At 32.3% G+C, this 14,375-nt stretch overlaps 1 protein-coding gene across 6 annotated transcripts in view; it reads right to left on the minus strand.

The window, feature by feature from the left end:
- The window catches only part of PARD3B (par-3 family cell polarity regulator beta), a 1,291,415-nt gene that overhangs the window by 591,330 nt on the left and 685,710 nt on the right, over positions 1-14,375 (minus strand). For all 6 annotated transcript variants that reach the window (XM_074191565.1, XM_074191567.1, XM_074191566.1 and 3 more), the window contains one exon: positions 10,080-10,168. In XM_074191565.1, coding sequence (XP_074047666.1) covers positions 10,080-10,168 — 89 coding nt within the window. The remainder of the gene's footprint in view (positions 1-10,079; positions 10,169-14,375) is intronic.

The raw sequence follows: 14,375 nt of genomic DNA on the forward strand, positions 1-14,375 counted from the left end.
GCTTTTTTTCAAGGAAAAACAACAGGAATTTAAAGATATCCCCCCTAAATTAGACATTTTTTCTTTTTTAAAGATAGATAAAATAGAAGTGAGATTAAAAATATATTTCATAAAATAGAAAGCTTGACTTTACTAAGCAGATTATGAAAAGGAGATGCTAGCACCATCAACGGAGAGTGTGCATGACTGAAATATATATATACTACATCAGTTACTCCTTCTAAGTCAAAAGTAATTTATTTCTAGAGTACTAAAGAGCTTAACTAACAGACTTCTATCAGAATAATAATAATGAACAATTAATGCTACTTCAACCCTCTAGGGAATAGGTATAAATGACATAGGAAAATGCCAAATGAATAAAAAAGCAGAAATAGATAGCAGGACATTATTGTTTCCTATTTACATGAAAATGACTTTAAACTTGATGTCAACCCCCAATTACAATGGATATAAATGCTTTTCTCATTCAAAATGAAAATGATAGAAGTATAGCTCTTTTCTAGAAACTTAGCAAAGGTATTAAGAGAAAATTTTGTGTGAAGTCCTTAATGAATTCACTAGGCATGAAATATTCTTTAAATTACCAGTAATCTAATATGACTATATTAACTATATTCTGTCAAGTAGAATGTTTATTTTTCTTGTTTTTTTATGTAAACCTTTTAAAATCAAGGTTTTTTGAAAAGGAGCATGTCAATTCCTATTATGTATAGAGAGAGGACAAAATAACAAAGCTAGTAATATATTTCATATGAATAGTACCACACAGATACTGTCATTACTTGGAACTTGTTCAGTCAAGTTCAGCCTATGTCAGAAGCCTTGAATTAGAAAACAAAGACACATCTTCATATAGATAAAATGATATTTCAGGGTATATAAAACTCAATCATTCTTGCTATAGACTTGAAAATGGTAATTGTCAGGTGTTCATATAATATCAAGAGAGAGGAAATATTAAAAATCATAAAGTATCACTTGAAAATGTCTCCATTTTCCTGATTCTATAGCTATCTAGAGAATGGAATATGGCTTTTGATAATCCAGTAATCAATCCTTTTAATAGAATCACAGATTCATAATTTGGTATGGTACCTTAGAGATAACATCTAGTCCTGGAGGCTGCACAGAAGACTTGGAAAGCAGCTTAGCTATTACAAGGGTTCAGTATGCAGTTATACATTTTCTTAAAATGATTGATAGTAATACATTAGGTAGTAAGATATAAATGTCCAGCATTTTGTTTAATTATAAAGAGTTCTCCATACTCAAAAAGTTTGAAAACCATCAACCCCATCAATTGTCAATTTCTCAGCATGAAATTCAGTGTTTGAAGATAATGACATCTTTAACCCCATTTTTAAAGATCACCAGGATTAAGAGCTGCTTTATCCTGATAAAACATAGTTATGACTACCTACTCAGAGTTTCTTTACTATTTCTATAATTTTATTTATATGTATATTTACAAAGAGAAAAAATATAGCATTTCATCTAATGTAAATTCCAGAAAATATATTTTGGTATGTCATTTATAGTTCACCTGTTAAGGAAATAAATTTCTGGTCAATATTTTGTTCAAGTGGTAAATAATAAAAAAAAACTTGCTATTCTTTTATAGGACAAATATGTTTCCAAAATGATTTATAATCAAAAGATTTAAGTAAACAAAGTGAACCCTCTAGTGCATAAGGATACCCTGATGCCATATTAATATTCAGTTCTTGTGCTATTATCATTTTTAAAATTTAATACAAAAAATAATTTTTGACCCATTCCTGATTAGAATGAAAGTTTCTCTTGATAATCACACTAGAGGCATCCCAGAGAACATCAACATCTCTCTGAAGGAGTAGAGAAGTATTATGGATGGTCCCAGAGTTACCATATGGATTTTGACCATATGAGGTCAGGTATTTTGATAGAAGGGAAAAATCTTTTGGGTTGACAGGTGGAAGGAAAATTCAAAGGAAATTTTGATGTTTTGTAAAATATATAGCTGTGTAAAACATGGTCAGAGAAATATATCCTGGTTTTGTGCTCACTGCCCCATCAATGTTGCCAGTCAAGAGAATGGATGACAGGTCAAAATATGAAATTTTCAGACAAAAATCTATTGCTTACTTTTAATTCTACTGATTTTCTATTTGTGCTGGTTTTTTAGTCTTCTCTGATTTCCATCTCTTCAGAGCTACCTCAGTTATCTCAGTTTCATTCTTCTTTGGTATAATAACTAAATATGTCTCTGTACCAGTGGCAAGCTGACAGCTACTTTGGTCTTAGTTTTCTTACCTACATGATAAAAACCAGTCAGAGAATCTCTAGGAATATATTGGGTCAATCTTCATCTCCTATTTCTGAGATAGATATAAAAAAATCTAACTATTATCTAGCTTAGGTACCCTCAAGATATCCTCTGACTAATCTGCGATTGAATTTAAATAGAAAAAAAGAAAGGCTCTAGAAGCAAAGAGTGCTTTTCATCAATCTAGATTGAGTTCTTGTTTCTTCTAAATAACTATTAGTAACAAAGACTAATAGATTTGGTGGTATATTTTGGCTAGTCAAAACCTCAGTTTCTTGTATTCTAATTTAGTATTGCTTGTAATTTTTCTTCTAAAGAGCTTGTAGTCTTAACAAATAAGTTATTTGGAAACAATTTCCACATCAACAATCAACATTTTCTGCCTGTTAAAATAATCAATTTCATTTTTGGTGATTTTCTTTGGCAATAGCCTGATTCTTTTCTTGAAAAATGAATTCCAGCTACACACACACACACACACACACACACAGAGAAGCATCTTTATATTCTACACATCTTTCACATTTCTTTATTTCTTATATTTACTGTGCTTTCCTATGTTCATCTTTTCATTAAATTCTCAGAGTAGTAAATACACACAAACACATATAGACTTAACTCATAGGGTATTGTTGAATTCTTTGTAGAATTTCTCTAATCCCAATCCTCTGCAACAAATGATGGTATTAAATTGCAATCAGAATAAAGCAAATGATTACCAAAGAAGCATTGCAATACAAGACAATCTAGTGTCTTGTGAAATGGCTTCATTTAAATTCATAAAATAATATTCCTTCCAATTCCTTTTTTCTCTCTCTATTAGAACTTGTGAGCTATCCTTTCCCATTTCGATGCAACGTCCTTTTGTCTTCTGCGTCATATCTAACAAATTAGTCATTGCACAAGCATCTCATGTTTATAGAACCAATAGTAAATTTAGTGTGAATATATGGTCTAAAAACTATAATGATTCTAGGAGCTCTCTCTCTGTCTTTCTCTCATAAGAAAAAGAAGATTATATTACAGAAAACTGAGAGCTAACTTATTTTTCTTTCTTGTTTCAGAGTAACCCTAGTCAAACTATTTATAACAATGCAGTCATTAATCCAACTTGTTTTAGAATCCTTTAAAAAAGTATTTGTATTTGTGTGTGTGCACTACATTTAAAAGGCTTAAGACTGATTTCAGCTTTAATGGATTTTGATTGTCCTTTCTAATATCTGAGCAAATTATTGTGCTAGCTTTAAACTTAACAATTACCATTTTCCCTTTTTATTAGAAACTGCTTTTATATCTGTTAACCTACAAGCTAGCACAGAGAAATGTATGAAAGGATTTCAGATCTATTGATTATAATTTATATACTGTTTATGAATATCTAATGCATTTAACACACACACACACAATTACATTTATTTCAGAGGGCATGTTTTACTCTCTTTTGATCCATTACTTTCATCAAGATTAGGGAAAAATAAGCATAAAATAGAAAAAAACAAATAAAATTTTGATTGTTTTGAAGAAAAAAGATAATTCAGTAAAAAAAGCATAGGTAACCACCACATGGAGTCCTTTACATATATTTGTGGACTAAAATAAATGTTAAAAAGTAGTACCAGATCTTATTCATTATTAGACTAAATACTTTTCAAATTGAGTTTTCTCTTAGATTGAAATATACATAATATAGTCATTTTTACTTTAACAGAGTTTGTAATAGGTTTTAAAGACCCACAATGGAGTAGGACCATCATGCATGCACTTGCATATTTGTTTATACATGCTCTTTTGCATATGCTGAGGACAAGAGACGAGAGGAAGGGAGGGTAAGAAATGTAAGAAAAGAGATGCAAAGAATAGATTGAAAAATGTGATATTTAGGAGGAACAGAATAGAATGCAAAGATAAATTTTGGAGATATTAAAACAGTAAGTAAAAAATGGCAAACTGGGTGCAGGGAGATTAGACCACATATGGAAATTAGACAAAAAGTAGGAAAATTTTATCATATGTCAAAATAGCCTAATGAATCTTAGCAGTATTCCTCTAGACTAACTAAACACAAAATATACTAAAAATAAGCAGAAAGTCCCAAAGAATTAGATCAAAAAGTATTAAACATGATGGATGTCAGTAGACAAAGACATTATAAACAAATCATAAACTGAATGGCATCATCCAAGGGTCAGGAAGAACTCAAAGTTGAAATTATGGAATTCTGGTCAAAATGTATGTTGTATTTAGAAATGTCCACATAATATCTCATCTTCTTTGAGCTAAGATCAAGAGTACAAAAGACCATAAATGCACTACAGGATTAGAAATGCACGTCATTAAGATTGTAGGAACCACATACTGATGAGTATTATTGGCTATATAAGGTTAACTGATAGAATAAAGCATGGAGTTACTGAACATATGACATTCTTCCTTAAGAGGAAATCATGTCACACTCATATTATCAAAGTATTTTGAGAAAGTAATTAATCACTTGGACAAACTTATTTATATTTACCTTTGACAAGGCTCCACATTAATAGTTTAGAAATAAAAACACTAGTGATACTAGAATAATGGGGAAGGATAAAGGATTGGATTGTAGACAGAAAACAAAAGTTATGAATAAAAAGGAATTTTCCTGAATGAAATGAAAGTGGGGCCCCCAGTCAGGATACTAATACACCTATTTTTTGAGTAAGTTTTTAATAATTTTTAATAAATTTATGGCATTCCTGGATGAAATCCTGCATTCCTCCACATCCATATATTAGAGCAAGTTTTACTTCATGCCCAACATGAACCCCTTCCATATCTTTTGAAATTTTTCTTTTCCTTTAAGTGTCAACTTAGTTTTATCTTTTCCAAGAAGTTTTCCCTAATCTACTTAAAGTACTTTTCCTTCACCATTACCTTAATTTATATTACTCAATATTCTATACTATGTTGGCATATGCTATTAGATATATATGAATACACATTCACATACACACACACACACTAATTACTTGTGTATCTACTCTCCCCATCCCTACATGAACCTACCCAGCTCCTGATAAACAGGGACTATGTTATTTTTTTCATTTTTAAGTTACACACAGTACCTGGCATGATTCCTTGCTCACAAATTCCTATATATCTGTTGAGTTGAAATAAATTTTTGTTTATGATATGCAAGTGGAATTAAAGAGTTAAATTCCCATATTTGAAGTTTATGAAGTCAAACGTTGATAATTAGGGTGAACTTGGATTTGTAACTCAAATTGAAACTTTGACAGTCCTTTGAAGTGTGAGACAGTGATAACTACTTTTTACAAAAAGTAGTAAATTTAGGAGACTTCATTTACCTAAATTGTAACACAAACTGAAAACTCAAATAGGTTTAAGAAGGGGTTACATAAATTTCTATGGTATTTCATAATGGATTATTAAGGAAAGTTAGGGAAAGATCTATCTTTACCTTTCTCATGTTCTATAAAATGGCCCCAGATATCACTGTGGGTACCAACATATTGGCCTGGATGGGGATTCTTACATAAAATGATGGTTATGGATTAATTGTGTCTTTCAATCATTCACAAGGCTTTTTTCCTATATGACTAAGAGTTGGTTGTCTAATTGATTACTTCAAATAATCTAAATCATAGATGAATAATCATATTGCAAGTCTTTTAAGTCTGAATTGAACTGAATATTAGTTCTCAGTGTAGGTTGGGTGAACTAGGTTTATCTGAATATTCTCTTAGAATTCCTGCAATTCCATTACTAGTAGATATAGTATATAGACATAGTCATTATGTACAAATTACCCTATATAAATTCTTCTTTAGAGACTTAGGGAAAAGGATGGGGTAAAGGTAAATAATTATTTTTGACATTAAATCAGCATTTGTTTCCTCAGAATTACTAAAAATAATTTTAAACTAAAATAAGCCTGTACTAAATGATACCAAATAGCCACCTTTTGGGATAAAAGCATAAAATAGCAAAGAATTTTAAAGGCAGTTTTAAAAAAAAATTTAAAGAAAAATTATAAATGGTTTTAATAAAAATCATGATAACCCCATGGTATGAAACAATGAATAAAATGAGGAGGTCGGAGAGATTGATGTTGATAGGGAAGCTGTAATGCCATCAAGAAAACTAGAATCAGGAGTGTGAGAAGGTAAGCCAAGCAATGAAGAAGGGACCTAGTGAATCCAGACCTAAGGTAACTTGTTACAAGAGGAAAGCAATAATGATTTCTCATAATTATATTGTGATAGAAGATTAATTTCATTTGGATAATATTAGACTTCAGATTAGTTCACCTTGCCTTACTAGATAGAAATTAAGCCCCAGGTGTGTTAATCATAAAATCAAGGAGAACCACCTTCCCAGGAAAAGAAAGAGAAGAATTCACAGGGAGAGAAATAAAATAATTTTGTATTAGTTTCAGTTAGACATATTGAGCAAATTCCTATGCATAGGATACTACGAATGTTAAGGATTTTCCCCAGTTCCCAAATGATATAAGAATCCACTTGCTATTCCAGTTTCTTTATGATTATCATGGGTTGGTCTCCATTACTTATAGGTTTTGTTGGTAAATCCCAGAGAATAAAACTTCATGTCGAATCTATATTTTGTTATTTTTGTTTAATCCTATGTTTTTGAGGTTCTAATAATTTTAGGTTCACAGTATAAAACCTGGGACTCTATGTAAGAGATAGTATGAACCCAAACATGCCTTTTGGCCTTAGGTGAGGACTGACATTCTTCTGGGATGGGCCTAACATATATAGGAAAAGGTACACGCAGCTGTGGAAGACCATGGTTATGTTTCATGAAAAGACAATCTAAATGTCAGTCCTATTAGCCTTGCTGAAGATATTTTGCTCATATGTCTTTAGCTCCTTTATGGAGAAAAACATACTATCATAATGCTAGCCAGAAGCAGATGTCCATTATTATCCAGCAGGAAAACAGCTTTGACAGTGTAGAGAGAGATATTTTTTGCAAATCATGACTCCAAGGTGCTGAAACTATCTTACTTAGGAGCCTCCCTCCTTGGATGCCTAATAATCTTTTTTTTTTAATTTTTTAACTTTTGTGCCTAATAATCTTTTTTTCCAATTTGCAACACAATTTTATTGAAAATACTTGAGTACAATATTAGAGGAAATAACAGGAAATTCATTTTGTAACAGTGACCTGATCAACACAAGCACCACAAACAATGCAATTCTTGGATATTAACAATATCTAATAAAGGAAAGATATGGTATAAATACTTAATGATTTATATGTTTTGGGGCAAGCATCTTTGGTATGATCATCGTTCCCTAGTTCCCTATTTCAAAAATGTTCTACATGCATTTAGCAGAACTGGATGTAAATAAAAGACTTGCTAGTTTCATTTACTATGAGCCAATCTAAATAGACCCACAGGAAACAGAAAACTTAAAAATACTAGTATCTCCTCTTGAGACAACCTTTACAGACAATTTGATCTTTCATGTATATCTGATCCTACTTGTATCTAAACAGCCATATTTGACATCATAAATTTATTTATAAAATAGGCAAAACAAAAATAACGTTAAATAAATGATAAAATAATGATTTCTCATCAGAGCAGGCTGACTAATGTAGATTTCATCCTGTTGTATGCTAGAGGATAAAATCAGTTCTGGACATTTTCATTTCAATGGGTTTCAGATATTCTGAATGGTAGCTATACTATTCCCACTGCACTGCAACAATACAAACATAAATAACTGCACTAAGTCTTTTGGGATACCTTGTATAAGTATGTGCCTAACAATCTTTAACAAAGTTAAAAGCCATCCCCCTTCAGTATCAATAACCCAAGAAAAAGATATTTGTTCAGTGAGGGGGGTTGATGAATACTAAGAAGCTGGCATACACAAGCTTAAGTATCAGGTAAACAACAGAAAAGAAAATCTCATTTTTTTCTAATTACTAGGTCATTGTTTGTACCCATTAAAAAGGTAGGTACAGGGATCAAGATTTTAAGACAAAAGAGAGAGAAAACAGACTAAGGAAGGGAGCTAGACATGGAAATGTGGAGAGAGAATCACAGTTAAAATAAGTATATATAGTTTAATAAATTTTTAAAAAATATTCACAAGGATAAAAGAGTTTATGTAATTAACAATACTTCAGAAAGCCTCTAATCCTAAGGAATGGTTTAGGTGGCATTCTTTATTTTTATTGAGGTAGAATCAAAGTATATTAAAAGTGATTTATAAGAATTGGACACTGTAAGAAGGCATTTAACTTTACCTATGAGTTTATATGCTCTCCTTAAATATTTATGCAAATATTGATCATTAATAAATATTTTGATACTTGATATTGGTAAATTATGTTTTTATATAAAAAATGGAAGGATTTTTAATGGTATATCCTTTCCCTCTCAGTAATCAATGTCCTGTGTCTCAGGTAAAGCCTATTTGCTTGGTCTATTTGGTTGGCACATCCATTTTGCCTGGAGAAAACTACTTGGCATAGTGCCTATAAAGCGCTAAATAGGCTTCTCTAAAAGGTTAGCCTTAGAAGTTAAAATTTGTAATCTTATGGCAAACATCATCACAATAGATTAAAAAACCCCATTAATTTAGAAGTTGCTACAAAACTTTCAGAAAGATTACATTAAGAAAGAATAATAGGTAAAAGGTAAGAGACTCACATTTATAACCAATACTATTAATCTTTACAAAAGGGAGGCTTTTTATGGTCAAAAGAGAATGTCAGGCGTCAAATCCCAGTAGACTGAGTTAGATAAATATTTTTAGCTAGAGAAAACAGGCTTGGCCTCAGGAGGCTGAACTAGGAGCCATGGAGGGAGGTTGTGTGATTTTGGCTTGCTACAAGGACAAACTTCTCTTTTAAAAAATTATTATTATTATTTTTAATTTAAGGAATAAAACAAATATCTAACAATCAGAATCATCCAAAACTTCTTCCTCACTGAGGATCTTCAAATAGAGGCTGGATGGGGAGCAGTCTCTTATTGGGACTGATTTATAGGAGATTCCTCTTCATGAATAAGTTGGAATAGATGTATTTTGAGATTATTTTCACTAATCATTAAACTTAAATGCTATTTAAAAAAAAGAGGATTGGTCACCCATTTTCTTCATTCAGGCTCATACACATAAATAATAATTCATAAAAAGGGCACATCTTGTAAAAGGAAGAACAATAAAATAGCTCAGATTTTAAAAAATTATTTTCTACCTCACCCTCATGTGGAGCAATAAAAAAAAAATTCAAAAGTTTTGGAATCTAAATCAATACCAAAAAAAGCAGGACTGGGGATGATGAGGGTCATGGACCAATTCAGAGACCATGTTTGTTTTGTACACTGTGAGTAAGATTTTGTAAGACCCATAGAAGCAACACAGTTTCCAGAAAATAAAAGTCTAGGTCAAGTATGTACCACAATGGTCTTTTTTTTTTAAGGTTTTTTTGCAAGGCAAATGGGGTTAAGTGGCTTGCCCAGGCCACACAGCTAGGTAATTATTAAGTGTCTGAGACCAGATTTGAACCCAGGTACTCCTGACTCCAAGGCCAGTGCTTTATCCACTATGTCACCTAGCAGCCCCTACAGTGGTCTTCTAAGGAAAGATTTACAGGATTCGTAAGAATGGAGAAAAAACTATTAACGAAAACATGGTGATATTTCTAAAAGAGTCTTTCAGGTTCTGAGATGGCACTGTAGAGACCTGTTTATGAAACTGAATAACACATTGCTGATCAGAATTACCTGTGTGTGTCTTTAGCTTTTTGCGATGTCAGCAGTTCTGCTTGTCCACCACATATGACTTCTCCATCTTCTAAACTCTGTGGTGAGCCCTGCAGCAAAAGACATTGGTAAATACAGACATTCCATATAACTTTTGAAATCAGAACAGAGTGTTCTAACACTGCAGATGCCCTTGTGGTTTTGTTCTCTATTGGTCAGATTCTCTCATCTCTGTGAGGACTTGGGAACAGGTGTTAATCATTTCAGTTCTCCCTGTGCTCATTTTTTTTAATTTTGTTTCTAAAATGTCCTCATGGACTTTTTACATGCAGCCCAATGTTAAGAGAGTTGGAAATGATCATTTGCCTTTCTTCTCATCATCTACAGACTATTTAGGATGGATTTTTTTCATATGAACAAGGAAAAAGAAGTATCTAGGGAAGACACCATTGACAGCCAGTGATGTATTGGCTTTAATGTACTGTACTTCACCACAGCCCTTATGGCAGTAATATAAACAGAGCAAAATCCATAAAAAAATCTTGCCTTGAGAGGTCACTTCTGTCAAGAATGTAACATGAATATAGCTGAAAGACATAAATCTACAGCTGTCATTCTGCCAGGGAGAATTCGATTTAGAGTATGATCTTCACCAGACCAAACTGAAAGACAACCATTTAATTTCTAAAATGGCAAAGCTCTCTCCCAGTATAGAAGTGGATTGCTTTGAGATGATTGGTGGGTGAGGTTGTCATACTTCCAGAAAAATAATGGAAAGATGCTATCTAGAAATAGTGCCCTATTTGGTGATTCTAATTCACAAAAGAATTATTTCTTTGTTTGCTACCAGAATCATGCTTGGGCACTTCCATTCCAATGATCTACAGTTTCTCAAGAGGAGGAAGTTAATGGCAAGAGACATTCAGATGGATTTTCTGAGCTATGGATTTTAGCTACAGAATGATGAATCTTTTTCCATATGGACGGTCACTTTCTAGTTCTTAACTATGAATACAGATTGAACAACATCTGTGGAGTTCTGAGATTCTCTTTTTAATAAAAAAGTCAAGGACGTAGTGGCTTGTAGTTTTAAAAAGAAAACAATGTAGTAAAATCTTTATATTAAGATTAGGCTTGGGAAAACCATGTTAACTCTTTCAAGAAAATAAGACACTAAGTATTACATTAACCTAAAGTATTTGTTTAAATGAACCATATCCCTCAGATTAACCTTCTCTTTTTGACAAGGTAGCAAAATGGCACATGGAAGTTACATAAATTCCTTTATGTACCCAAGCTGTTAAACAAACAAGAAAGTAGAGAGATAAAAATAAGATGGTAGATTTGTAGCTAGAAAAGAACTGAAAAATGATCTAATCTAATCCCTACATTTAAAGATTAGGAAAGATTTTTATATAATCCACATTGTAGAGGAGGTAAAGCAATTAACAATCATTCACTCAAGAATATGAGCTACTCATCCATCTACCAATTATGGAGCTTATTGGTTTTATGTTGGTTAATGTGATCAGACATTTAGGTCAACTATAAGGCATTGTGTATGGAGTTCTGGGTCTGGAGTAGGGAAGACATGAATTCAAATTTTGCCTCAGTTACTTACTAGTTATGGGGCACTTGGCAAGTTCTTTAGTTCCTGTCTTCTTCAATTTAATCAACTGTGACATGGGAATACTGACAGTATGTGCTCCCAGGATTGTTGCACAGAACAAATAAGATAAAAAACTCTAAGGCACCATAATGGCTCACTATTATTATTATTATCTATGAATATTTGGATAAGCAAACATTTCCTTGGATTAAAGGTAGAGTCTTCTTCATTGATGTTGTGAAAGAATGTCCTAGCCAACAATTTGAAAATTTGGGCCTTAGAGTAACTTGAATCCTCTTGGAGCATGTTAAAAGATATCAACTTCATTTGAGGCATTTTTTGTGACTTCATTTATAAACCAAAATGTATTACATATAAAGTCAATTCTTGTTTGTTGACTCAAATGAGGAGGGACATGGGAACGCAGTCAAATAGATAAGCCAAAAATAGCAGATAATTAAAAAATCATTTTTATTTTGCCTAGGGAAATGTTTTTTTTTGTGGTTATACATGATTATGGGAATTCCCAGCACATCAAAGAGAATAATGAAACCTGTTATATAAAGGCCTGACTTTCTATATTAATTTCAGAGACTCATAAGATGTGAAGGTTGGGAGGGACCTTAAAGATTTCCTACTCTAATCCACTGGATTTATATATGAAGAAACCAAGACCTAGAGAGATTAAATATCAAAATAGCAAATCATTGCTTTTCCTTATTTTATTTAATCACTTATCCATCAGTATGGTATTTCCCCTCAAACCTGCCATCTCTGAGTTTTGAACTTATCAATATGATACAATTGGCAATAGCTTTAAGGTTAGGACAATGTCAGTTTGCCATTCATATGGCTATACTGCTCTGCTATTAGTATACTCTCTGGAGTTCAATCTCAATGGACAAAGTTGGAACTGCAATGCGTTTCAAGGCTGGGACCTCTCTCTTGAGGTGAACCCATTCCAGGCTGGTTCTGCTTTTCACAAAGAAAAGAGAACTCTCCATGGGTCCCTGACTAGCTTTTACTGGATAGATGATGTTACCGTAATTGCTCCACCCCTTCCTATGTGGTTGTCCATCTCCACTACTTTGGATTCAAATTCGGAGGAATCTAAACCATTTAAGGTCAAGAGACTTCCACAGCAACCAGACCATATCCAATAGTTCTGCTTCCTATAAATTCCTGGAATGGAATAATTCTGGTATTGGCAAGTGAGAAGGATGCCCTAGCACAGAATACCTCTCCCTATAATAAATATAATTGTGTCTCCAATCCCTTGGCTCGGTATAATCCTCTTTGATATGGAAGGACTAGTAGTGCTAGAAGGAAATACCCAAAATATTTCTAAAACAGACCAAGTATTTGACCACTATCATTATGTTTTCCATCCACTTTCCTCTTCTAGGAAGTTAACTCATTTACTAGTTGATGCCTTCATTCTGCAGATTTAAAAGGTTCTCTTTCCTCTTTTCTATCTCTAACCTGAAGAGAAACAAAAATCCTATTTATGTCAACAAAATACTTAAACAAGCTAAGTAGGTGGCAATATCATTTAGAATATGAAAGCAAGATTGACCCAGGTCAAATGTAGATACTCTTCAAATGCAGATAATCTGCTCTAAGATAATTTTGAGTTTACTACAAGTTATAAGTAATCATTTCAGTCAGTAAGTAGGTGCCACAAATGCAAGTTACGCACAGGCTTTAATAGAAGAATATTCTTGGTAGAATATTATTTATATTCAATTCCTGTGCAGGAGATAATTATTTTTAAAAGTGTCACAAATTTATATTTAATTCATCTGCTAAAAAACATTAATTATAAAAAAGAACCCTGAAGCAACTGTCTTTCAGTAGCTGCCCCCAAATGGGTAATAATTGTATTATACAATTTCAGCTAATAGATATTTCTTGCCTAACAATATGGTGTACTTACTACCTGTAAACCTTTGAGCAAGTCACCTTTTATACTTTTTTTTTTTGTTTGGTAAAATGATGGAAATAGACTAGAGGATCTCTGGGTCAAACATTTCCCTGGAGTAAAAGTGAACTCCTCCATTAGTGATGTGAAAGAATGTATTAGACAATAATTTGATGGGTTTTGGCTTAGAATAAATTGAATCCTTCTAGAACATTCTACAAGACTCCCATTTGCATTCAAGATATTTATGTCTAAGTTTCTAAACAACAATAAATTGAATATCAATAGGAAATGCCTTAAGGACAAATGTTTTACATAAAATAAGAGGGCCCTCCAAGTTCTACATCAAATATATTCTCTACCAGTGCTCATCTTCTCTGATCTTGTCTATAAGTGAGAAGGACAAAAAATACCTTTATATATTGGATAATCAAAACAAACTAAAACAAAACAGAACAAAACAATCTAGGGTGAATTTAACATTATTGGGAAAATGCTTTCATGTTTTTGGATATTTGTAATTAACTGTGGATAGGCACTATCTAATTTCTCATTCCAAGAATCAGATGAAATAACTGAAAGGTGATAATGCAAAGGTACTTGATTCTTTATGTCAATAAATTACATGGGGAAAGGAAGAGTCACAGATCTAAAAATGCAGATCATTTTTTTTCTATTCAGCATCCTAATTTGAAGAAGATCTGTAGAAACATGTCTTTTAAATTTGGAAGTACAGAAGGAAAAAAATGTTAAATTAGTCAAACTTGAGACAGACTCTGAGTCTTAT

The sequence above is a fragment of the Macrotis lagotis genome, chromosome 6, assembly GCF_037893015.1.
Source record: "Macrotis lagotis isolate mMagLag1 chromosome 6, bilby.v1.9.chrom.fasta, whole genome shotgun sequence".
Taxonomy (NCBI): Eukaryota; Metazoa; Chordata; class Mammalia; order Peramelemorphia; family Peramelidae; genus Macrotis; species Macrotis lagotis.